Genomic DNA, 27,319 nt, shown 5'->3' on the forward strand with positions numbered 1-27,319 from the left:
TTCTTTGTTATTCAAATGGTTTTTAAATATGAAATATTCTTTGAGGCTGATGCTAGTTGAATTCATTAAATTAAACTTTCACTGTAAGGATTTGCACTATTTTGTCATTTTTCAGTAGATCTTTTACCTTAACTAATGTCTTCTGCTTGACTTTTATCATTTATATGTATAAATGGACACATTTTTTATTTATTATTTTTTTTAAATAGTATCATCTTAACAATATTTACATAACAGTTTCTATCATTAGTTTTATCTTTTTAATTTAGTAAAAATAATGCAAAGTCTGGTCCACTTATTTGCAATAAATTAAAATGGATCTAAACAGTTGCTTATTAAATTTCCTCGTATCTACAACATAGCTCCAATCGGGCTTCTAATACAGTTGCTAATTTGGCAATCACTTGATACCACTGTATTCACTAACCAAATTAATTCAGTGAGTAACTAACTATCTAAAATTTTCATGCGTTTAAATATTGTTAACTATTTTTACCTAACTCTATAGAAAAAAAAACTGAAAGATGGTATTTCATCATGTCAGATTGGTTCTAAAAGTTTAGAAACTGGAAGATGTCACTTATCGCCATTCAACCTGCAAGACTCCCTCTTGCAACAGTATAAAATTCTAAATTAAAATATTAAGAACATAGCAGTGTTCGAAATAAGTGGTTTGCAATTTCCCTCCACAACCTGTGCAATTCATGGGAGAAATGGTATGTGGCCCAATCCCATGACAGTCTGGATGTTAGTCTGTATTGTCTCATTCAGAATACTCTATAAATTACAAGTAATATGACTGTGATTACTGTGTTAAGAATGATTACAGTAAAAATATAATAGGTCTAGCCCTAATGTACTATGACATGTAAAATCGTAATCGTTATTCCTTGACCTGTTAGAGGTTTATACACCATAATTGTTAGATATTTATCTTGAAAACCGTTGTTGGTAAAAACACTAAAAGGAAGGTCAGCCTTGTTTATCAATGCAGCCACATGCTTCAAACTGTCATTACTTTAACCTGCTATCTTTCTTTCCATCATTTTTTATTTGTTCTAACTTTTGCCAACAAATTAACGCCTTTGTTACTTTGCATACCTTTCTTTTTTTCTGTTTTAGTTTAAGAATGTATTACGTTTTTGAGCCACGTGCTCTTTTTTATTATACCCGTCTCTTCAAGTAGCCGTTTTCCTCTCGTAGTAAAATGTTACATTCGTCGGTAAACTTATTTTATTATAATTGTCAAATGTTTCATCTTGTTTGTTTTCTTCTAACTTTTTCAATTTCCCCTCCTACGCAGTTATTGTTTTGCCTTCCCATTTCATTTAACCCTTTATGGAACTCAGTATAAATATTGAATAATATAAAAAATGGGTGCTTCCGAATGGCGTGGTGATTACCGCACGAATCACGCACTATTTTTAAACAAGCAGTTTGTATTAGAATAGATCGAAGAGTTGTCGGAACAGTTGATTTTCCCACCGCCTTTATAAATTGGGCAGCGTTGCCTTTGTTTTCACTAAATTTTCTAATTAAAGTATTTTATCGAATTAAAAATATCGGAATTTAAAAGTTTGTTGTGTGGTATACGCTATATTTGGGTAAGATTATAGTTTAAACAACACTTGTCGAAAGGCTGAATGTAATTTTACGTAATATGAAGATTGATAACGTTTTATTGTTTTTTGGTATATACTAACGAATAACGTAAGTTTGTACATATAACAGTACCAGTTTTACTGTTAAAGTAGGTGCTAGGTGCCAATTATAAAAGACGGGTTTTTGTTTGCATCAAATTTGAGATTATTTGCTAACTTTCAGTTTTTAGCGATAGCATTAGATAATAGGGTTAACTGTTTTTGCCCTTATCCTAACGTTACCATGTTCTGTTACTGTTCTATGCTAGTAACAGTGAATGATTACTATTAATAAGTTATTAAATTAGTGTTAGTAATAATAAACTTAGTATTAATGAAATGTATTTTAATTATTAGCATTACAGTCATTCAGCTATAGTTAATGGCCAATATTTCATTCTGCTGTATAATGAACAATAATTTAAATTATTGCATTTTCTCTTAAATTTAAACCTATACTGAGTCGCAAACAATTTAACTTTAGCCTAGATGAGATTGATAAGCTTAGAAGGTGTAGGCCATATGATTTATTCCCACGGTTTTTTCCCAAAATAAAATTATAACTGAAATTTGGAGATTTTAAGTTTTCCATTGAATCAAGTTTAATTAACGTTTGTTAACGTGAATATGGTTTGTAACTAAAGCTACTGAGAAATAAATTAATTCGTCATAGTTTTGTGGGCTGGACTTCGCATTATTTACCCCAGTGACAGCGGTATATCTACGGAATTACAATGCTAAAACCCGGGTTTCAATACCCTGGATGGGCAGAACATAAATAGCCCATTGAGTAGCTTTGAGCTGAACTTCATACAAATAACAAACTTCGCATTATTTTCACCAAATAATTAACACTCCTACGAAACAAATATTTACATCCACTAAAGTGATTTGGGGCCTATCAGGCCCCATATATTTTTCCAATAGAAACACAGCGATTTAGCAACATTCATTACAAACAACTTTAGAATGGCTCTAACAAACATTTTTTTTACAATTTGAGCAAACAATTTTCGACTGTCTATCTTTTGATCTGCCACACAAATGGCATCGTCCTCTTTTTGCCCTCTTTGCAGGCGGTTCACATGAGGTAGTTTTGTCATTATCTTTGCAGTAAATTTCTTTGACTTCAAGCACTAATTGCCGTATAAATTCTCTTCTGGCTCTAGATTTATGTTGACGAAGAAATTCTGAATGTTTTGTCGAGTATAGAACGAAAGCATTGTACGCGGCAAGATCTAGAATGTTATAGAATATGCAGACTGACCAGCGCTTTGATCGCCTCTTTGTTGTATAATATCTCACCAGTTGATCGAGAGTGTCGACACCTGCCTTCGTTGCATTGTAAAAATTGACGATTTCGGGCTTTCCATTCTTTTCTACTTCACCAGACTGATGCTGAGAACTCAGTAGTAGCACATATTTTCCTGGTTTATCTGAGTGCCTGAGAAGAGTGATGTCGTCATGGTAGAAAAACTTTGGTAATAACTCTCTAGATTTTGCATTTATTTCAGGAGGCAGGAAGGTTCTTGATTTCCGTATGGTTCCAACAAGTCCTGTTCTTTTTGTTCGTAGGTACTTGGCAAGTGTCATTGTTGTGAAGAAATTATCTGTCGTTATTGTCCTTCCTTTTCCAACAAATGGCTGGCTCAGTACTCTGACTATTCTTTCTCCTTGATTTGTTTCTGTCGTATTTCCAACCTTTCCAGTATAAATTTGAGCATTGAGGAGGTAACTTATCTTTGCATCTGTTAGGCACCAAATCTTTATTCCGTATTTGCCTGGCTTTGTCGGAATGTATGTTCTGAAGCCAACTCTTCCTTTGAAGTTACATAGTTGTTCATCCACTGTCAGGTATTCGCTTGGGTTGTAACTGTTTTTGAAATTTTCAATGAAAAAATTCCACACTCCAGAGATGGCGGCATCTTTGATTTCTCTATTTCTTTGAGAGTGGATGTCAAATCTGATTTTTGAGCACAATTTTTTGAATTTGTCTTGTGTAATCAGTTTTCGCAAAAATGGCAAACCGAATTCGGTTGAAAACATTTCGTCTATCGATGCATTTTTGGATTTGCTTATTCTAAGGAAAAGATTAGCTGCGATCCATTTCCAGAGGTCTTCTTCAAAAATTGGTTCTTTCATGACGGTGTTTGTTGAGTGAATGATCTGTTCCATCATATTATCAGAAATGAAAATTTTGAATGTTTCGAATGGTGTAGAGACTCTTGGAGCAGCTTGCCTTGCAATGCCTGGGTTCCCATTGAATATATTGAGAGCTGCGGTTCTCCTGTTGATCCTTGAAGGTGTTGTTGAATAACTAAAATTCTTATCTTTGGACAAAAGTTCGTTCACTGGCATCGTAGTAAGATCTTCTTGATTACTTTCTTCACTTTCAGAAGGGTACGGCGCGATTTGTTCATCATTTTCGGCTTCAGAAGGATCATCATCACAACTTTCAGAGTAGTCTTCAACATTATCATGTTCACTTTCATCGTCGGATGGATTTGTCAGTAAATATACAGCTTCATCAAGAGATATCATTTTTGACACGGTTTGAAGATTTCAGCTCCTATATATATAGGATTTGTGGATTCTTCTAGAATATCCTAGAAGCTTCAAGAATATTCTAGATTATTCTAAATACTTCTGTAAAGTTTCTAGAATGTTCTAGAACAGGCATGGGCAAACTAGGAAATAATCAGGACCGTCTAAAATTATTGTTGGAGTAGAGTTATTATCCTAAATATCCATCTTTTGAAAAGAAGTTGTAAAATTAATATATATTTACTATAATTTGCTTTTTTCGGTTGCCCAGGCCTGTTCTAGAATTATTCAGGAAATATTATTAATATTATAAAATAAATAAAGTCATTTTTATGTTTTTTGATCTGGGGCCTAATAGGCCCCAAAATACCCTTAGTGGATGTTTTAAAAAATTTTTTAAATATTATTCCGCAAATGTCTGAAAAGTCAAAATATTATTGCTCCTTAAAATATAAAGGGATAGGGTCAGTTAATGGCAATTTCATTTAAATACAAAATGATTAGCCTAATATTAATAACCTTTCAAGTTGCTCTGGGGCCTATTAGGCCCCAATTTTCGTAGGAGTGTTAAAAAATACCTTACTAAACAATAACATATGTTACAATGGGTATAATGAAGCCCATAAGTGGCAGTGCAAGATTAGCCCAGTTAAGTAAACATGTTAGGTGGTACTACTAGGTCCGGTAGGGCCAGGTGGTTAAGACACTCAATTCGTAATATGAGGGTCCCGGGTTCAAATCCCCATCGTACTAACTATGCTCGCTCTTTCAGCTGCAGGGGCGTTACAATGTGACGGTCAATGTGACGTTGGTAAAAGAGTAGCCCTAGAGATATTGGTGGGTGATGATGACTAGCTGCCTTTCCTCTAGTATTACCCTACTAAATTAGGGACGGCTAGCTCAGATAGCCCTCGAGCAGCTTTGCGCGAAATTCAAAACAAACCTACAGTGCTAAAACCTAATTTAATACTAGTCTCAGTTACAGACCTTTTGTTCCAAAGATATATCGAAGTAAAGTTTATTATTTTAGAAATAAAATGATGATAGGCTATATTAAAATATAGGGTATCAGTTGTTATTATGTCGTAAAATGTTTGAACATTTTTCTTTTTGTTTTACCTAATTGTCTCAAGCAGCTGTTATGTTTTAACACAGCTAACAGATATTGGTCAGTCGAAATTGATAGTTATCTCTTGGATAACCAGTAGAGCAATGTTAGGCTCGCTAATAACAGAAGATCCGTGGAACTCGAGCTTTGGTGTATAGTTCTTGAGTTGCAACAGATAAGTCAAAGCACAGATCCACACACAAAACAGTATTTAACGTTTCACACAATTTACAAAATAATAAACTACTAACAATACGAAATTGCAATAACCTATAGGAAAATAATCGTGTGTGAGACAGACAAGAGCCGAGAAAGACTTCAGTCAACACTGTGTAGTTCATTCATACAAGTTAAAATAAGTAAAATAAAATAATGAAGTGTTTAAAAGAAAACATTAAATGAAAGTTCCCCAAATTAATTGAAGACTCTTTTAAATTATATAAATATTTTAACTTCACGAAATTTAGTTCACATTTTTTTTTTTTTTTGAATTTCGCATAAAGCTACTCGAGTGCTATCTGTGCTAGCCGTCCTTAATTTAGTAGTGTAAGACTAGAGGGAAGGCAGTTATTCATCACCACCCACCCCCACCTCTTGGGCTACTCTTTTACCAACGAATAGTGGGATTGGCAATCACATTATAACGCCCCCACGGCTGGGAGGGCAAGCATGGTTGGCGCGAAAGGAATGCGAACCCGTGACCCTCGGATTACGAGTCGCACGCCTTAACACGCTTGGCCATGCCGGGCCTGTTCACATTTAACTCACATAATTTTACTTGTTTAAGGTTGTATGAACTTCTAATTTAAAATAAAGGGCCTCTCAGCAGCATAATGGAATGTCTGTGGACTTACAACGCTCGAAACCGGGTTTCGATACCCATGGTGGGCAGAATACGGATTGTGTAACTTTGTACTTAATTACAAACGAGCTGAAGTAAAAGTAAAATTTCAAAGAAATATGTCAAACTGAAGGCTGTAAAATACCGAATAACAGTTCTGAAAATAACAGAAAATTAGAGGAAGTATTTATCTGTTGAAAATATGTAATATTCTTATAAAATATATATGAAATCTGTAATTTTCTGAACAACTGTAAAATCTGTGTTAAATCTGCTCTTACAAGTCCAAATATTGTCTTAAATATGCCAATAATCCCTCATATTTCTAACACAATAAAACAGTGATTGGTTCTCGTTAGTTTGGTTTTGGTTTGTTTATAATTTCGCGAAAACCTACACAAGGGCTATCTGCGCTAGACATCTCTCATTTAGTAGTGTAAGACTAGAGGGAAGGCAGTTATTCATCACCACCCATCGCCAACTCCTAAGCTGCTATCCCACTATTCGTTGGATTGACCGTAAAATTATAACGTCCCCATTGCTGAAAGGGCAAGCATATTTGATGTGACGGGGATTCAAACCCGCGACCCTCAAATTACGAGTCGAATAAATTGTGGAAAGCGAGAGCATTTACACTAGTAACTGATATATAATGAACATTGCTCAGATGTAAACCTGATTTCTCTAACTGAGAGATTTCAGTATTACCTACACCTTCTCTCTTTAGTGACTTTAGTCAGTAACATATTTTGCCTAAGGAAAATAAAACCCCTCAAAGAGGTATCATAATTTGTCCTTGGTATCCCAGCCTACATGGTTATGTGGAACTAGGTTCATACTGATTTTTGTTAAGAACATATCCAAAATACAAGGTTTTCAGAATCAAATTATTTTTTAAATAAAAAGTTAAACATCTGACTGCCGCAATTTTAAATTTGTTTTGACCAAATGTACCGTTTATAAATTGCACTTTTCACAGATAATTTCTTGTTGCCATTTGCATTTAACTACTGCTCAACTGAAATACAATCCACTTACAAAAGACAGTGCAGGCCACGTTTTTTGCAAGTTTTGCAGCAGCTTTTGTTACTCTTAATTTCTTTTGATGAAACTTACAACCTGCAGAATGGTCGATTGCAAAACTAAAAAAAATCACCTTCTTGCATTAACAGAACAAGTCTTGTTGTGTGTTTTTTTTGTTAACGTGTGATCAGGTTGCCTTCTAGTTATCTATGTTTTGATCACTTTGTGTTGCACAATGCACAGTGACCTTGTGGAACACTTCATACACGTGTACCGCACCTTGCACATACATAACCACATTTTCTTATTGTACATAAGCATTCAATTTAGACATATAATCTTGTACACTAATAGTTTCCTACAGATTGCCCCAGGCACGTGTGTTTTTATGCCTTTAACATAATAACCACATGAGTTGTTAATTTTAAGTTGTCTTCAAACAGTTACAACCTGCTGAAAATAAAACAAGTCACTGCTTATATCATTAGATTGTTTACATAAGACCATAATACGACATACCCGAGAACATCAAATCACACTTCAAGTAATAAGTTGACTTGATCCCTTCTCTGAAAAAAAAAAACAAACTGTGGAATTTATCAGCTAAAAATCCCAGAGAAACAAGACTGCATTTTGAATCTGTGAAGATATTTATTACAATATATGGTTTGGAGGTTGTCAATAAACATCGCAAATGTTTGAACATTGGTCATCCTTCTGGAATGTTTGGAATTTAATGATATACCGTACAGGCATACGAAGATGACTACCTGTTTCATCAAGTACCTATAGAGAGAACGAGACAAAAAACACTGCCCTTAATCCAGAATATTGAAGTGCCCCTACTGCAAGATTTATTTCGGTTATAAATAATAGAAAAAAAAAATAGACTGAAATGATCTGCCCTTAATGGTGCGGTGCCCGTTAATCGAGGCTCAACTGTATGTGTTGTTACAAAACTTGTACAAATACGTTTTTTTTTTTCTAATTACAACATACTCGATAAACTCGTATTTTTAATATGAAATATTCTAAGAGTAATTTATATATTCAAATTATTTCAAGTACGAAGTATAAATCACAAATTACAATGTAAACGTTTTTGTTTGGCATAGTACAGTCTGTTCTTTTTACCATAGGCAACCAATAACAATGAAAGGTCATATCAAATTATTACATACTGATATGAATTTGTACCATATTTATAAAGTTTTTTAGAGAGTGTATATGTGTGTTTTTACCGCTGAGAGAGAAACATAACTATCGATGAAATAAGAAGGTTTAAACTATACAACGTGTTCAACATCCACAAGGTACTACATCAAAGTAACTAAGTAGTTTCATACAAGTTTGTGTACCTCAGGCTATTGAATTCTCTGTAAAGGTACCGTGTTTGAGATAGTATGATTAAGAGAAAACGATCAATCATACTGTCTACAAATACTTATATTTGTTCTATAAGTCTTGTATAGAACAAGGGGCCATTAGCCTGTAGATAACTTCAGGAAGAGGTCATGACCCTAAAGGGGTAGGTCTCTTGTTCCTCATAGCTTCCTTTTATCTCTGCTCTTTATCAACTAAGAGTGGAAACCATTAATTCACCAACTCAATTAACTACTTAAACCAGTATTTATGAAATGTTATTTATATGCATATGGAAAATTGAGCTGACAAAGAGTACAGTACTATCGTAAAATGGTGTAACATTAGTTCAGTGTGCATACAATAAAACTCCCCACCCCATTTTGAATACCATACCGGTTGATCACTGTAAGTAACAAAAGAGAACATACTAACATGCTTAGAAATAAAGCATGAATGTTAGGAGTGTGTACGTGTGTGTTTTTCTTATAGCAAAGCCACATCGGGCTATCTGCTGAGCTCACCGAGGGAAATCGAATCTCTGATTTTAGCGTCGTAAATTCATAGACTTACCACTGTGCTAGCGGAGGGCACAATGCTAGGAATGGATAAATAATTATTTTATTGAAAGTGGGTGAGAGGGGAATGCTATCTTTTATGTATTACAATTTTAAGTAGTCTAATACTGAGTTAAATTGTAATTTAAATTTAGAAATTAAATAAATGTCGATATATATCCAATTGACCACCGTTAGTACAGCGGTATGTCTATGGATTTATAATGTTAAAATCAGGGGATCGATTCCCCTCGGTGTGCTTAGCAGATAGCCCGATGTGGCTTTACTATAAGAAAACACACACACATATATCCAATTTATAATATTTGCCAACAAGACTGATACGCACAGTTTTCTTTTTTAATTGAAATACATTTTAACATACAAACAATAATACAATATAAAATAATGGTTGTTACAAATTATGACTTATGTATAACAGTTTTACAAACTTACAAACAATACCAAGTCTATTTTTTCATGTCCTGAACTTCCTTAATGTCTTGTTTGTTTTGAATTTCGCACAAAGCTACTTGAGGGCTATCTGTGCTAGTCGTCTCTAATTTAGCGGTGTAAGACTAGAGGGAAGGCAGTTAATCATCACCACTCACCGCCAACTCTTGGACTACTCTTTTAACCAACGAATAGTGGGATTGACCGTCACATTATAACGCCCCCACGGCTGAAAGGGCGAGCATAGTACAATTCACTTTACAGGAAGCTTGCTAACTTTGTTTTTTCATTGATTACACGTCAAGTTTTTATGTCTTTGTAAAAATATTAATGTTTCATGTGAATTCATTGAAGTTAAGCGGTTTGTAATGTTCGAAACCTACAAACGTTCCTGGTCAAATATGTGAAGTTCCCGATTAATAAACGTTCCTTACAGTTACATATTCCGGGGATTATGGTAAGTTAACTATAGAAGACTAATATGTAGTACATACTTTCTTTTGGCATATTGCGTTTGTTACATCTGTAGGCGTGAAGAAAGTTTCTAGAAATTTCAGCTTTCGTAATAATACTGACAGTACACTAGTGTTTATGTACACACATATATTGTTGATTCTTACACGCGATGACCTTTAGAATTTTAGTGAATAAATAGAATTTTGCAATACAGATTTAACAGTATAAGTTAGGTACATTTCTAAATATAAATTTAATTTAAATACATGTATTAAAAATGTACATACAATAGTAAATCCATCACATATGTCTTAAATCTATATAATAAATAATTATAATTATTTGAATAAGTAGATTGACGTACAGAAATTATTTTGGTAGAATTTGACATTTGTAATGAAAGCTAGTATTATATTTCTGTTGGAAACGAAAATAATTTCAGGAAGTTTGTACGTATTTCAGATTATCTGGTAAATTTAACGTTTGTAGTTTAAATAAATGTGGAAAAGCTACATAAAGTGTTTGATTTTAAATTTCATGCAAAGCTACACGAGGGCTATCTGCGCTAGCCGTCCCTAATTTTGCAATGTAAGACTAAAGGGAAGGCAGTTAATCATCACCACTCACCGCCAACTCTTGGACTACTCTTTTAACCAACGAACAGTGGAATTAAACGTCACATTATAACGCCCCCACCGCTGAAAGGGCGAGCATATTTAGGGCGACGGGGATTCGAACCTGCAACCCTCGGATTACGAATCGAATGCCTTAACCCACCTGTCCATGCCGGGCCTCTACTTAAGGTGATCAGTCAAAATGCTTATCTGAAAATTTAAAGAAATTGGAACAGTTTTCAAAGCCAAATGCAACGTAACTTTTTGTTCTTTGTTTCACTTTATCAAGAGTTCTGGATAGGTCATGCAAAAGATAATGTTGAAACAACTAAAACTGGATAATTAATTATTATTTTTTATAATGTTCTAAGCTCTCTTGGAATAGATAAAAATTTGGTTCTAAAATTATTTATAAACTGTAGAAATGTTGAGATTTTAATATAATAATTTAAAGCACAAATTTATTTTAATCATTCTTCAGAATTCTTTGCAAATATTAAAATAACGTAAATGTAAAATCACAGGCATTCATCAAACAAAACTGCAATATTTGAGATACGTGTGTGTGTGTTTTCTTACAGCAAAGCTCCATCAGGTTATCTGCTGAGTCCACCGAGGGGAATCGAACCTCTGATTTTAGCGTTGTAAATCCGTATACTTACCGCTCTACTAGCGAGGGACTTCACATACGTTTGCTTATGTTTTATTCTGTAGTATCAAATTTATTTATTTTTTTCCTTTAGTTCTGTTTGGTTTATTACTGTAAAATGTCAAGCCCCAAGAAAGAAGATCTTCCAAAGGTTTCCTCAGCTATTAACGATGAATTAGCTCAGTTTGATTCTACTAAATTGAAACATGCAGAGATCAAGGAAATACAACATCTTACATCAAAAGAGGGTGAGTGATGCTACTTTGATTGTGAAGCTTCAGTAATGTTGTTTACATTTGACCAGACTTTCAAACAGTTGTTTCTTGATGCGTAATTTGTATATCATGTAAACATTAGTTCAGCTATAGTCAGCACAGTCAAATATAATCCAGAATATTTTTGCAAACATTTTAAACTGTTAGAATAGTAGAATAATAAAATATAAAAAGAAATCATCTACTTCTAATTCAACTTGAGTTACAAAAAGTTGTTTTAAGAATCACGTTATTTTTTATTATACAGCTGTCAGTAGAGATTGTTATTAAAATCATATTACATAGCAAGAACTAACTAGTTCCGATACTGTACATTATCTCCTCTTACATAAAAGCTATTCCAGTTCAAAAATGTGCTAACATTTGTTGTTGTTGCGAATGCTACGAACCTTGTAACACCCACATCTTGAATTCACTGATTCGTACTTGTTTTGCATGCAAATCACCACACGATAACCGTCCGTGAATAAGGATGCAACGCACTCTCTTGAGGTATGTATTCAATCCTACCGAAGTGTAAACTCTCGTTGGCAGTTCTCGTTCAGTTTCTATTCTCCTACAGTTTCTTTTCGTATCGTCGTATTAATTTGTCTCAATAAATTTATTCTTTATTATACAACAGGTAATATTTATATCTTGTTTAGTTATCCTAAAGTGGTATTATTTTATGTTTACACAAGAAAATGTTTAAAAAAATATAAGAAATTATCAAAAAACTGGCTTCGGTTTGATTATTAGATATGTATGTGTGTCTTACAATTTTTTAATTTTTTACCGAAGGTAAAATTGAAAACATTATCTGTGACATAGAGGCATAATACATTCAGTGGTTGGCTGCACTCTCTACTGTGACTTATAGTTTCAGTTTGGGTCAGCAAACCAAAGAAATACAATTACGTCTGTTATGATAACGATGGACATATAAGGTTTATTATTTTTAAGGCTTTTTTCTTCATTTACTATATTTTAACTTGAATTAATGCATGTATATGAATAGTAAGGCATTACACCAAGTTTACGAGTGACACATTTAAAACTAGGAAAACTGGTTTTCAGTATCCATGGTGGGCACAGCACAAGTGTCTCTTTGTCTTTATGTCCATCTAAAACAAACAAAAAAGCATTGAGTTATATAATGAACTAGCTGTATAATGATGGCGTACATATATGTATGTGTGTTACTTTTTTTTTTCCCACGAAAAGTTAAATTGAAAATATCTGTGAGGTAGAACTCCAGTGCATTCTGTTATTGGCGGTACCTTCTGCTGTGCATTACGCCTCTATGTCACAGATGATATTTTCAATTTTACTGTTGGTAAAAAAAAATGAAAACTGTAACATGTATATAATCATTAATCCGTTGGCTCCTATATAATACTAACTAAAAATTAAGTGCAATGATACAATGTTATTCAAACACACCTAAATTAATTTTGATTACTGTATGGACTACATGGTAAATTGAAAAGGACTCAAAAAATGCCATAGACCTCATAGATCCGTCACGATTATGAGAGGCTTGACTGTATTTATTTGGCTTGCAGACCTAATGAGTTGGTGAGTTTTGAGTAGGCGAAATTACAGTTCACAGCAGAGGGTGCAGTCAATCAAATAATCTATTAGGCCTTTTCGTCACATATGATATTTTCAATTTTATCTTTAGTGGAAAAGAAACTTGTAAAATGTGTGTGCATATTTACTTATATAATTATGAAACAGTTGACCCACTGTACTGTATCAAATAATAAATTAGGTACAATGCCCTAATATTATTCATATACCTAATTTTATTTATGTTACTATACAGTGAATTAAAAAAGAACTCAAAACCCCCATAAACTTTAGCTTCAGTATGATTTGTCCAGTCTCTTATTGCTTAACTACTTGTTCAGATTTTGCCATGATTAATAACGTATTAAGAAAAATGTATCTTAAATGTGATTTATATCCTAGTTTTATTTATTTTCCAATTTATATAGAAAAGACAGAGAAGTGATTCAGCAGATTTATAAAATATGAATTAGTATAATTCAGCACCTCTTTGAACCACAAAGATCTGGCTATTACCTCATGCATACTGCCACGTAAATTCCTACACATGCCACAAGCTTTGTATAAAGATCCTACCCTTACACATGTTAACATGTACTTGTGCCACGCTGTGAAGCAATTAACATTATACAAAAACTCTCCACCAGTTAGAGGATATAACCCATCCTTTCTGCACAGTAATTTTCAATTCACTAGCATTTACACATAGTCTCATTCTTTTTTTCAGTAAATTGGCTTTTTTTTATAGTGATTTACTGGGATTTTTGTGCTTATTGTTTCAAAATTTCATTATATTTTGTCTTTTACGTTGCAGTATTTCTTTCTTTGTCTTTATTTGATCAGTGCGAACTTTCATTCAAATTACCTTCAATTTGATTTTTACTTAACAAGCTTTGTACTTTTGAGGCACGTGTCCCGTCTACGATTATGAGTCGAACGCCTTAACCCACCTGGCCGTGCCGGGCCCTTTCACTGCTGAAGTTATACAATATCTCTGTAAAAATACTAATGTTCAGTGTGAATTTTCTGAAGTTAAATAATTTGTAATGCTCAAAATTTATAAACGTCCCTGGTCAAATATATGAAGTTCCCGATTAATAAACGTTAATCACTTTTACAGTTTCTAAATTTTACAGTATATCAACTGTGGCAAACCAATTATACATGCTGTGCTTTGACTTGTGTTGGTTATATTTATAAGTGTGAGGAGAGTATTTTGAAATTTCTCTTTAAACAACAGTATAGATGGTATTCTAGTATTTACGTTCACGCATACTGTTGTTTATTATTACACTCGTGAATTTTCTACAGTTTTAGTAAATAGGCGGGAATTTCGCAGTATAAATTTAACAGTATAAGTTCTGTACATTTATAAATAATTTAAACAAACATCGATATTAGAACACATAATGATCCATCACTCCTCCCTCCTTAGAGAATTAAAAAATTGAGACTTATAAACTGACGCTAGACAATTTTTAATTTAGATATATGTATACATTGCGAACAATATATTAAATATAACAAATTACCAAAGAATTATACAACCTCAATAATCATGACAATATATAACACAGTTAATACAAATAATGCGAAAGGCTTATCAAATTTAGTTGCTATCAACGTAGGGCAAGTGCACGATAATGATTTGGACTTTCCAAAAGCATATTGAGATGTTTCAGACCACTTGAATTTTTTCTTCAATACGTTTGTTAGTGTTACAGCGATGTCAACAAAAAGTTTACAAAACTTTCTGTAATAACCTGCCATTTCCAAAAGTCTCATCGAACGTTTATTGTTGTTAAAGTTGGATAATTCACAGTACAACCAACTTTACTTTGAACATCAGAATTATTCAATTTGACGTTGCATTCATCTCTGATATTTTCAAATTTACAAATGCCTGAGTTAAAGCGACTGTCATCAGTATCAGAATTCTCAATGGCTAAAATAGTTTCGAATGTATCTCAGATATGATAGGGCTATATTACGCAATTGAGTTGTCTTTCGACGATCGCTTTTTTTTTCACATCATAGTCTCTATCATTAACATTTTGAACAACCTCATTGGGACCAGGATATCTAGTTTTGAGTGGATGTTTCATAGTAGGTGACAATACTAACTTCATGTCACCAGGGCAGAACTTACGCTCTTCAGCTTTGCAGCCATAAGCATTTTTAATTTTATCATGGGATGTCTTGAGCTAATTCACAAGCACTTAAGAGTCTAGACAGAAACTTGGAAAGGTAAACCAATAAGTACATTTCTTTCGGGTCAACTTCCAACTATTGTTCCTTCAGCAGCTTCAAAGAACTATGCACTGAATAGCGAAACACTAACTCAAATGTGCTAAACCATAATGATTCCTGAACCAACTCATGAATTGCTAATAATAAATTAACTTCTTCATCCCAATAATTTTCGTTATTGAGACAGTAAGTCCGCATCACTTTTTTCCAAGATAGAATGGAATCTCCAAAGAGCACCTTGTGATTCTAGATGGTATACACTGGATTTGATCTGTTTAGTACCGAGCTGATAAACAACCTGTTGAAACAACCCTGACATAAAATCTGATCCCTGATCAGATTGAATTTTTTTAGCAAGATAACAAAAGCAAAGAAGTTAATCAGAGCCTTAGAGTTTTTTTTTATTGAAATGTTTCTCAAAGGGATTTATTATGTTACAAATTACAATTTAAAGATAATAAACTAAGTTATAATGTAATTTAGATTAATACTTTATTATTATTTTTCAGATTATCTAAGAAGGTCGAAACGTTCTCCTGTAGTTTATTTTAATTAAAGTTTTAATACCCGTGTGTGCGTTATCTTATAGCAAAGCCACATCTGGCTATCTGCTGAGCCCACCGATGGGAACCGAACCCCTGATTTTAACACTGTATATCCGTAGACTTACCGCTGTACTAGCAGGGGGCTTTAATACCCTATCCAGATGTCTTTAGAATACATTTATTAACAGAAGTGCTAATTTAGCGATTTTCCACCTTCTGTATTTCGAATTGTGGTAATCCAAACTAACACATATTTCCAGTGGGTGTGCTTACCGGCCTTTCACTTTTCATACAAAATTTCAAGGCAATACGTTAAGGAACAACTGAAATATAACATCTAATTTTGATTGAATTTTTTTTTTTTTTCATATGGAATCTTTTTATGATAGAAAAACATATTTAACTTTTACGGTATTTTTGGTGTTTGTTTGTTTGTTTTTTAATTTGGTACCCTGATGGATCTTTTTAACCTACAACTTGGAGTCTCATTACATGTGTTAAGTTGTTCGAAAACAGACTGCTCGAATTTGACGAAAGGTTTTGCGCACGTAAACTATCAGTCTAATATTTTTTCTGCAGTTTCACCTGATTATTGGTGTGTTTTGAATTTTGCGCAAAGCTACACGAGGGCTATCTGTGCTGGCCGTCCCTAATTAAGCAGAGTAAGGCTAGAGGGAATGCCGCTAATCATCACCACCTCCACCGCCAACTTTTGGGCTAATCTTTTACCAACGAATAGTGGGATTGATCGTCGCAATATAAAGCCATCACGGCTGAAAGGGCAAGCATATTTGGTGCGATGAGATTTGAACTCGCGACTCTCAGATTAGGAGTCCAGTGCCTTGACCACCTGACGATGCTGGGCCATCCACCTGATTATAAAACTAGACTTATTTTAGTTTTGTCATTGGGATTAAACACAACTGATTTAAAGAGGTAAAACTACATGGTTTAAGGACGTGAAGACTCTAAGTATCGGTTATACCAGACAAACTAGATTAACAGTTTCTAGCTCAAGTTTTTCAAAAGAGTCATGCAGGTGAACTGTTATTACTGATTATTCATTCCCAACTTTTGAGCACGTATTTACTAAATTGTGTCAAATTATCCTAGCTAAAGATTGCTTAGAATTGCATGATATTAGCTTGGGTAATTAACAAGTGTAATGATGCATGATACAACAAATGTTTATTCATTGGTTAGCCAGGCCGTGTTTTTGTTCAACTTGGGGAAGGTGATGAGTTAAACAAAATGCACAGCCTGGCTAACTAATGAGTGGATATTTACTGTGAAAGTCTTATCAATGCTATAAGTGTATAATGCTACCAGCTTGACCACTAATTTTGATTTCATTTCTTTAAGTTGCATGCAGAATTTTTTTTGACTACTCTTTTCTTCACAATTAAGGTATTTTTTATTAATTTTGAGGTCTTTGTATATTGGAAAATTGTTGATATATTAGTGTATGTACTTTTAATTACATATACACCTGTTGGAGAAGTATTGTTATATACATTTTAATTTTTTTAATATTGTGCATCAACTGTATCAGCTGCAGAGAAAGCTAGTTCAGTAAATGTGTTCTTTATAAAATTTATATATTTGCTTCAAACAAAAAAACAAATAATCTGTTATCATATTTGGATGTTTGAGTACCGGAATAGTTTGTCTTACTTTATTTAAAATAAAATAGCATGTCAATATGAACTGTTACTTTTACATTGTATACCAAATGTTTTGACTGATAAGAAATATAGAAGAGAAAGCTAGCTCATTGTGTATGCTAGTAATTTAAAAATGAAGGCTAATTTAAATAAGCCAAGTTGTATGAGGGTACAAGTGATAAACAATGCTGTAGTTACCTAAATGTGGTCTTAGTGTAATACACGTAGCTTCAATATTACAATTTTAAAAGTACTAGTTTATAATTCTCAGTCAACAAATGAGTCCATGTACTTTTATTAATGGTAATTTTTCATTTATCACAATTTTCAAAGAAAGAGATACATTTTAAAGCCACATATTGAAACCACTTGATGTGATTAAGTGATTAATAATTTATTTAACAACTTTCATTCTTCAGTACTTACTGCTTATCTGTAAACCAAATATTCAGATTTGTTTCTGTGCTTAAAGTTTGTACAAAATGTGTAACTAAAATGTTTATAATTTTTTATCTATTGTATTCAGAAAACATTGCATTTGTTGTCTTTTTGTGTGTTTTATAAATTTTTGTTCATTAACTTAATACATGTTGTATTTATGAATAAAGATGGTGAGAAAGAGAAAATCTACAAGTCATTGCTACAAAATGTTGAGGGATTTCAACTCTCCATTCTTCAACACATACGGCCAGAAGAACGAGTACACCTTCCTAACCCTGAAGGTACCACATTTTCATTAATTTGTACTTCTGAATAACATTTAGATATACTATTTTAATAAGTCAGAATTACCAAGTGATGTTACAAAGAGTTTAACATCATTAATTTGTACTTCTGAATAACATTTAGATATACTATTTTAATAAGTCAGAATTACCAAGTGATGTTACAAAGAGATTAACATCATTAATTTGTACTTCTGAATAACATTTAGATATACTATTTTAATAAGTCAGAATTACCAAGTGATGTTACAAAGAGATTAACATCATTAATTTGTACTTCTGAATAACATTTAGATATACTATTTTAATAAGTCAGAATTACCAAGTGATGTTACAAAGAGATTAACATCATTAATTTGTACTTCTGAATAACATTTAGATATACTATTTTAATAAGTCAGAATTACCAAGTGATGTTACAAAGAGATTAACATCATTAATTTGTACTTCTGAATAACATTTAGATATACTATTTTAATAAGTCAGAATTACCAAGTGATGTTACAAAGAGATTAACATCATTAATTTGTACTTCTGAATAACATTTAGATATACTATTTTAATAAGTCAGAATTACCAAGTGATGTTACAAAGAGATTAACATCATTAATTTGTACTTCTGAATAACATTTAGATATACTATTTTAATAAGTCAGAATTACCAAGTGATGTTACAAAGAGATTAACATCATTAATTTGTACTTCTGAATAACATTTAGATATACTATTTTAATAAGTCAGAATTACCAAGTGATGTTACAAAGAGATTAACATCATTAATTTGTACTTCTGAATAACATTTAGATATACTATTTTAATAAGTCAGAATTACCAAGTGATGTTACAAAGAGATTAACATCATTAATTTGTACTTCTGAATAACATTTAGATATACTATTTTAATAAGTCAGAATTACCAAGTGATGTTACAAAGAGATTAACATCATTAATTTGTACTTCTGAATAACATTTATATATACTATTTTAATAAGTCAGAATTACCAAGTGATGTTACAAAGAGATTAACATCATTAATTTGTACTTCTGAATAACATTTATATATACTATTTTAATAAGTCAGAATTACCAAGTGATGTTACAAAGAGATTAACATCATTAATTTGTACTTCTGAATAACATTTAGATATACTATTTTAATAAGTCAGAATTACCAAGTGATGTTACAAAGAGATTAACATCATTAATTTGTACTTCTGAATAACATTTAGATATACTATTTTAATAAGTCAGAATTACCAAGTGATGTTACAAAGAGATTAACAGTAGTATTTTTTAAATATTAGTATTTTGCATTTCATTAATGTATAAGGTAACTATATCTCTTAGTTATAATAGTGTATATATTTTTGTGTTATGCCATTTAGTAAACTATTGGATGCTTGAAAATATTTTTAAAGTACTTAATGAGTTTCATTAAATTGTTTTTATGTAAAAGTCTCTTGTAATGTAACAATAATGTAATAAAAATGATGATTATAATGATGTGGTTGAAAAATATTTTTTGTGTGTAAATGATATGAGCCCTTGTAATATAACAGTTTAAGCTGTGAATCATGAACCTTAATTGTTGTACCTTATAATTAGTGCTTGTATACAATGAAATTTAATTATAATGTATTTACTTTACAAGACAAAACAAATGGTTTTCTATTTCAGCTTTATATATTTTTATATTTTTAGTGTAATGTTTATTTAGTTCTGTTCTATTCTACAGGGTGTTCAGAAAGTCACTGTGCAGTTTTATAATCATATTTTATTCAGTCTGTTTCAAGCCAGCAACTGATATCAGTCTTTAAAACAAAATAAGAAGGACCCAGGCCTGTATTGATGCCAACAGGGGTCACTTTCAACATTGTTTATAATTGCCATTCATATTTACCTCCTGTATTCTATATTGAAACATGTCTGTTAATAAATATATAAGTGCACAGTGACTTTCCGAACACCCTGTATATAGAGGCTGAATACACCAGTTAAATTAAGAACAGATAACATTGTTATTGTAACTAAAAGACAGTAAACTGATCATATTATAATAATCATCAGTAAAAGAATAAATCTTATGTTCAAAATATAAAAACATAAATGAGATAATTATAGATTTTAACAACTTTTCTTTTGATTATTAATGAAATGGAGTGAGATAAGTAGCTGTTATTGTAACTATTAATTATGAACAGTAATGTCCAGTATTTTTTCATCATAAACTGCTGCACACTCGCATACTTTAAAGGTGAATCTCCAATTTTCATGCATAAGGCTATTATTTCTGTCTTTCTGTTATCTTTGAAATCCTCTCTTGTCCATGGCTTGTTGATGTACATTCTATCATTGAAATGATTTAACAAAAGGAAGTCCAATGCTGACAAATCCAGGAAATGTAGAGATCAGTTTATATATTTATTACCAGATATAACTTTGTTTGGGAACAGTTCACACAACACTGCCATTGTTGCTTCTCTATGACAGGTAGCTCTATCAAGTTAGAACCCTATAACTACCATTGTTGGTGTGTTCAGAAGGAACAATTTTAACACACATTTCTCATAAATAATAAATTTTGCTTTTAATGCACTTTTAGTTTCTTTGAAACCCATAAATGTTACTTTTATTTACTTATTAAAGCTGTTAACACCATGTGCCATTTCCACTTCATTGAGATATTTTAATAGTTTTCAAATGAATTAGATTGAATTAAATTTGAATCTTTATGTTGAATAGAAAGTTTATTATTGTTACCAAACATAAATCTATGTGAAAAGTTGCATCAGAATCATGTGTCAAGCAATCATTTCATAGTTTACTTCACTGAAATGCAGGAAAAGTCTGCCCAAAGATATAGTTGTGGGAAATTTAGTATTTTATAGGATCCTTCCAGTGCATCAATGGTAGTTGTATAGATTTACAAGAGTAAAATCTGGTGTTTGATTCTCTGTGGAGGACAGAGCACCAATAACATATTGTTGCCTTGTCCTGAAACAACAACTGTTGGATAGTTGTGAGTTCTTTGCTTAGTCATACAGAAATATAAATTATTTTCCATGAAAATTTAAGAAAGAATCCAAAACATTTATTTACTTTAAATAACACTATATATATTTTTAATACTGGTAATTTTTTATCTTTAGCTAAATTTTAAGTTTTTTTTTTTTTTTCTGTATGCTTATTTGAACTTCAAGAAGCAATATTTTTCAGGATGAGTTATGTTAGGCTCTCTTTGAGTAATGTATAGGATAGTGCAAGTAATTATAAGTTTTAGAAAGTAACAGCATGTGTATGTGTATAGTATACCAAAAATGAGAAGTCATGGTAATAATATACCAAAAGAATCTTAATTACATACCACTTCTTATATATGTAAAATTTAGCAATGATTAACAGGCTGAAAAGACATATTCAAAACATGTCTTTGATGTTTTGCAATCAACTAAAATATATTCAGTGTTTTCCTTTTATAATGTAGATTTACAACTGGAGAGAATACACTATAATCTGATGAACGGTGTGGAAAAGTTTGATAAATCAAATCTGCATCGTGTCAAGACAACAGAGAAAACTGTTCTACCAAATTTAGAAGGTAGAGTGACAAAATTAGGGCTGTGTTTCTTGTTAACTGTTTGTTGCTTGAACCATTGTTATTTTGTTAAAGCTTAAGACTTGTGTAGTGCAGTATGTAAATGTTTTCCAAGAACTCTGCTTTCAACAAAATAGTCAAAACTCTTGATACTAAATATTATACAAGCTGTAGATATTTAAATAATTTTTATATAATAAGATGCATATACATTTTTTTTGCAAACTGGTCGTTTACATATTAGTGAGCCTTGTCCATCTAATTTCTGTAAAATGCCCAAGTTTAAGTATTAAAACTTAAAGTTAATAGGATTCAAAGGTTTTGAAAAAAAATAATATTAGTGTGTAGAGCAAAATTTTTTTAATATTTTTTAACTGATGTGTTTTTATTTCTGTCTGATGGAACAATAAAGTGAGTTTTCATCTTGATTTATTACATATTTTAGGGGGAAGAGAAAAGATTGGGTAAATCTAATTAATTGGCAGTAAGGGAAGAGGCTGCAGATGAATGCTATATTGAAACAATAAGCAATGCTCATGTAGTATAACTTTGTGGAAGTCACTCCTTCCTTTTTTTCTTTTTTGTGTGTGTATTATTATTTTGTGTTCTATCACTGAGTGGGTTTTTTGGATTACATGGTGAAAATAAGGCAAAGATCATTCCATGCAATAATAATTTATTTCATAAGTACACAATCCAACTTGATTTATAGGCCTAACTTCAAATACGTTGTGTCAACAGAAATTCTGAGACTATGGCACATAAGCCTAACTTATTTAATTTTGACTAATAAATAAATATAAAATTACCTATTAAGTAAACCTCAGGATGGACTTAAAACTGACACTAACAACACTGATACTGTACTGACTTAATCAATGAATAATCAATAACTTGTTTTCTGCTCTACAACTGATAAAATAATTTTTATCTTTTTATCTTCTACCTTTGTAAGATTTGATTGTTTTTAAAATACCCTACAGATATGAAACCATGATTTTTAGCATTATAAACTCACAAAAATACGGGTGAATCTCTGTTACAATTTGAAGTTATTGTTCTGTATTAGGGTTTTCAGGGGAAATTTATGTTGAGTATGTTTACGCATGTATTATATGTTCATGTGTAATGTTTTGTACGTGAAGATTCCTTGTGTCATATCTTGAGTAGATTATGTATTGAACCATAAGTTAATCATTTCATGTAAAATCTTCTGAATACCATAGATTCTTCTTCAATCTGTTGTGCTGATATTTAAAAAAATCTTAAATTTCATAATTTTACTCCTTTTTTTTCATCTTTAGTTTATAAAATCAGTTATCCTGGACTTGCCATTATTTTTAGGTATTTCAATCATTCAACTGTATTTACAAATAGAAAATAATATCTTAAACATGAATTTAAATTTTATATACATACACATGTAACAAAATGTAATTATAAAATTGTTGTTTAAGTAGTAGGACACATGAGTTACAATGTTGTTTCTATGAATTAGCTAGATATATCATTATTTTAAACAATAAATCATATTGAGAGAATGAAAAGAAAATGGGAATCTCATAAAGCTCGTAAGTAAAACATAAAATATTATGATTGCAAAGATAGGAAAAAAGTGTTACCTGTGAACTATTAGGTAAGCTACTTTTCAGAATCTGTAAAGTATAGGGTTATTCTTTTGGAATTAGCTTCACTTAATTGATTTTAAAGAACTTTGTAGAGATACCAGCTTTTCTAAAATCTCTTATAAAGTGACCACATTTATCTACAAAAATATGTTATTAGATAAAATTTGGAAGTTTGCTAAAAAAATTTTTAAAAAATGCTATGAATGCCAGCAAAATAAAACTGAAACCTAATTAGAATACTGATATGAGTTTTTCTGTCATTTAAGAATAACAAACTTGGAGTGTCAGTCTTTTATGTTTTGTTAATTCTTTAATCATCTGGGCATTATTATGCTGATATATTATTGCTTTTTTAGAAATTTACACAAAGTAGTTTCCTTTTAAATAGTTTTACAATGAGCCAGGAATTCTAACTGAGGTCCGAATTAAGGCATGCTGTTTTGTATTGGAGTTCAGTTAGTAGTTTTCTGCCAATTGAGAACACATTAATTAAATGACTGGCAAATTAAACAATCTGAACAATATGTTTTCAGTTTAGCAGTTGACCCAATGTTTAATTCTCAACTCAATATTAAGATTTAGTTTGAGTGGTTCTTTAATCTGACAATTTAATGTTGTGAGTGGTTTGTATAAGCTTAAGACTTCATACAATTCAAACGTTTTGTTGTAAGCTACATAGTGGATGTTTGTTTTCTAGAGGTTGAATGACACAATTTACAGAAATTTCAATAAAATTAAAAATATGAAAGTTTATATGCTTGGTAGAAGTAATAGTATGATAAAAGTATAAGAATCAGTGAAACAGTAAGTTATAAATGAATCAGTTCAGCACAAGTCAGTAAACTGTTCATTTTCTTCATGCAGTTAGTAAGCTAATCAGTGAGTGTATAAGTTTATTTTTATTCATCAGTTAACAAGGTAGCTTATTTGTATGCTAAGTGTAACATTAGTTTAAGAATTTCTATTGAAATATTGATTATGAACTAAGTAACACAAGTGAATATATCCTGTAGTAAATGTTACTGTGGAAATAAGTTATTTTTTTATTATTACTTATGCTTGGCATTATTTTGACCGAGTAATCCAAAAGAGCATGGCCAGTGAAAGATCATATTACAATTACATGATGAATTTAAATTCAGTGTGCACACACTTCTTAAGTCGTGGTTTGAGAATATTGCAAACTTATGTGTTTAAGTCAGAAGATGTACTATTTTTGCTCACTACTTTGTTGAAAACCAAGAATTCCATCAGTGTATAAAGTGTTGCACTTAGTTTCATAAGATGAAAGCTACTAGTAATATATTTACTAATTTATTCATAAACAATACACAAAGGCTTATTGCTCTCATCTAAACTTATCAACTGCTGTGATAGTATATTACTTTGTTGGTTATTAGTTTAAAGCAGTTTACACTTATTTTAATAAAAGCTTTCATGTGAATGTCAGTTTTTAACACTTGGTTACAATCAGTACAACATTAAACTTCTACTATGAGTTTGTTTGTTTTTTTCAAAAAGATGATAATTAGTGAATAATAGATAAGACCCCACTCAGATTTGATTTTATTCTGTAAAACAGTTTACATTTACATACTACCACAAATATCCTGTATGGCAGCTTAATATAATGCATAGCAAGAAATCAACACTCTAAAAATATAAGATAATCAGACTTTACTACACAAAGTGAGTAGGAACTTGTAACTTTTTTTTAAAAAATCATTTCTACATTTTAACTTACAGATATTAAACAAGAAAAATATCAGCAGAATCTGCTAGAAGAAATCAAAAGATGTGATAATTCTAAGATGAAGGACAGTTAAATGACTGTGAAAAATCCTTTACTTACTAAGGATGGTAAGATAGTATCTCATAATCAAAGAAAGCAAAATGTGATTTAATTTAATAAAAAGATAATTTAACAAGCTAAATACTGTCTTAAGAAAAATAACATCACTTCGAAGATTACTATAACAAACATGTACTGTATTGCTAGTGTAATTCAGTATTGTTACTTGTATAATGTACAACCAGTGTTTTTTAATAGTAGATGTAGGCAGTATATTCAGCATATGGATTAAGTTGTTGTTTTTTATGAAATTCTACTATTTTTCTTAATTTTCACACAATGTTTCAAGCTACATGCTGAGTCAGTCATTTATCAGGTCTGATGAAGAACTCAGGATGAACCTGAAAGATCAAGAAAAATGAAAGAAAAATCAGTATTACAAAAACAAATAACAATTCTTTTCAGTTTAAAGTCAGTTTTTTCTATTAATTCATAACCTTTCTTATCACAATTCCAAAGATGATCAAATTCCAGCATTTATATAGTTTTACTTGTAGTAGATATATTAACGTTTAAAATTCATATTAACCAGATTTCTGATGTAGACTCTGAGTTAGATAGAATTATATGTAAATTCTTATATGTCAGTAAGTATATATAATCTATACTCAGACTGTAGCACTAGTTATGTGCAGGAGATAATCAAAGTGTGTAGTCCTAAATAACATATTTTGTTTGTGTATGGTCTAATGATAGATTTGTTAAGACTGTGGTTATATGGAAAATTGTTGTGTCAATGAAACCTTGTATTGTTGTTTGCTTACTACATAAATTTCAAAAAAAAAATTTTTTTCTCTTTATTCTGTATTGTATACTTCCTTTTATTTTGAATTATCCTTACTTTTTATTTTAATATATGTCTAGTATTTTTACAATTCAAATAATTATTACCATTGGTGGGATCTTTATGAATAGCAATCTTAATAAACTCATGGGCATCCTTTTTAATAATTATTACTAAAACAAGAAAATATCTCTTTCCATATGGAAGTTGTCAGAATATAAAGTTAAAAGGTAACTTAACTGTTTTTCATTGTGTCAAACAATAAAGAAAATAGTAGGTTTTAAATCTAGGAAATTTAATCTTCGTACAACTAACCTCAGCCTCTATGCATATAACTTTACAATCTGATCAGAATAATACTTACGTAACCTTTTGACAGTTATACCTGCTAGAGTAAATCAACATATACAAATAAAATTCTGTATTTTTTTGTTTTTGGAAACTATGTAAATCAAGTACTAGAACAGAAATGTTTCACAAAAATCATTCATTTCTATACTGTATATATTTTATATTCAAAAGCCAAAATAAAACACCAACCTGTTACTAATTTTTTGTTATATAAACATAAGCCATCAAGATGTCATTTTATTAAATTTTTAAAACATTTTATTACTTTACTACTTTTATCCACTTTCCTAAGATCACATTTTCCATCCAACAAAAATTTCTACAATATTTCAAGTGTAATATTATGCAGTTCAGTACTTTCATATTGAAAATCTGTATCAAATTTACAGTCTATATCTTTTCTCAGTTGTTTACGGTTCACAATGAATTTAAAGAACAAGTTACAGTTGGCTTATTCACTTAAAACATAGAGAATTCCTCTCTGTGTGGCATTTCTATCTAGTTTGTAATAATGTATTTCATCTATACCTAAGTACATACTTTCAGAGCCATACCATGAGCAGAGCATTTACACAAGAAGCCAACTCAAAAGAAGCACCAATTGACTAACAAATAGAGTGTGTTATGAGCATTGAACTTATATGTTTCACAGAACACCATCTAACATTGATACACCACTGTATTTCTTCATAGTATGCTGTGTAATTAAAAGAATTTAACTTTTTATTTTAGTGTTGGACCAAGACAAAAGCAGCAACTCAGCCAACTGATTCCTAAGGAAACTCACCAGGGGGAAAATCAAAACTTGCTAAATCCCTTATGTATTTCTTGAAGAAAATAAAAATGAGTTTC

At 31.3% G+C, this 27,319-nt stretch overlaps 1 protein-coding gene across 2 annotated transcripts; it reads left to right on the top strand.

Moving 5' to 3' along the window:
• The first annotated feature begins 1,444 nt into the window (after positions 1 to 1,444).
• On the top strand, positions 1,445 to 27,319 carry LOC143230798 (uncharacterized). Of its 2 annotated transcripts, XM_076464945.1 has the most exons (6): positions 1,445 to 1,604; positions 11,342 to 11,495; positions 18,141 to 18,254; positions 21,742 to 21,855; positions 25,227 to 25,340; positions 27,200 to 27,319. In XM_076464945.1, the coding sequence occupies exons 2-5, from the start codon at positions 11,366 to 11,368 to the stop codon at positions 25,304 to 25,306; spliced, it is 438 nt and encodes a 145-aa protein (XP_076321060.1). In that variant the 5' UTR covers positions 1,445 to 1,604; positions 11,342 to 11,365; the 3' UTR covers positions 25,307 to 25,340; positions 27,200 to 27,319. The 2 variants fall into 2 exon arrangements, with proteins under 2 accessions (XP_076321060.1, XP_076321061.1); XM_076464946.1 differs by lacking the exon at positions 25,227 to 25,340 and having other exon boundaries at positions 1,467 to 1,604.

The sequence above is a fragment of the Tachypleus tridentatus genome, chromosome 10 (assembly GCF_004210375.1).
Source record: "Tachypleus tridentatus isolate NWPU-2018 chromosome 10, ASM421037v1, whole genome shotgun sequence".
Taxonomy (NCBI): Eukaryota; Metazoa; Arthropoda; class Merostomata; order Xiphosura; family Limulidae; genus Tachypleus; species Tachypleus tridentatus.

Bases quoted from the DNA above. Each gene is read 5' to 3' on its own strand.
- LOC143230798 (XM_076464945.1), top strand. From the start codon at position 11,366: ATGTCAAGCCCCAAGAAAGAAGATCTTCCAAAGGTTTCCTCAGCTATT. The intron at 11,496-18,140 runs GTGAGTGATGCT...TTATGAATAAAG, and splicing joins ACATCTTACATCAAAAGAGG to ATGGTGAGAAAGAGAAAATC. The intron at 18,255-21,741 runs GTACCACATTTT...TTTATAATGTAG, and splicing joins ACACCTTCCTAACCCTGAAG to ATTTACAACTGGAGAGAATA.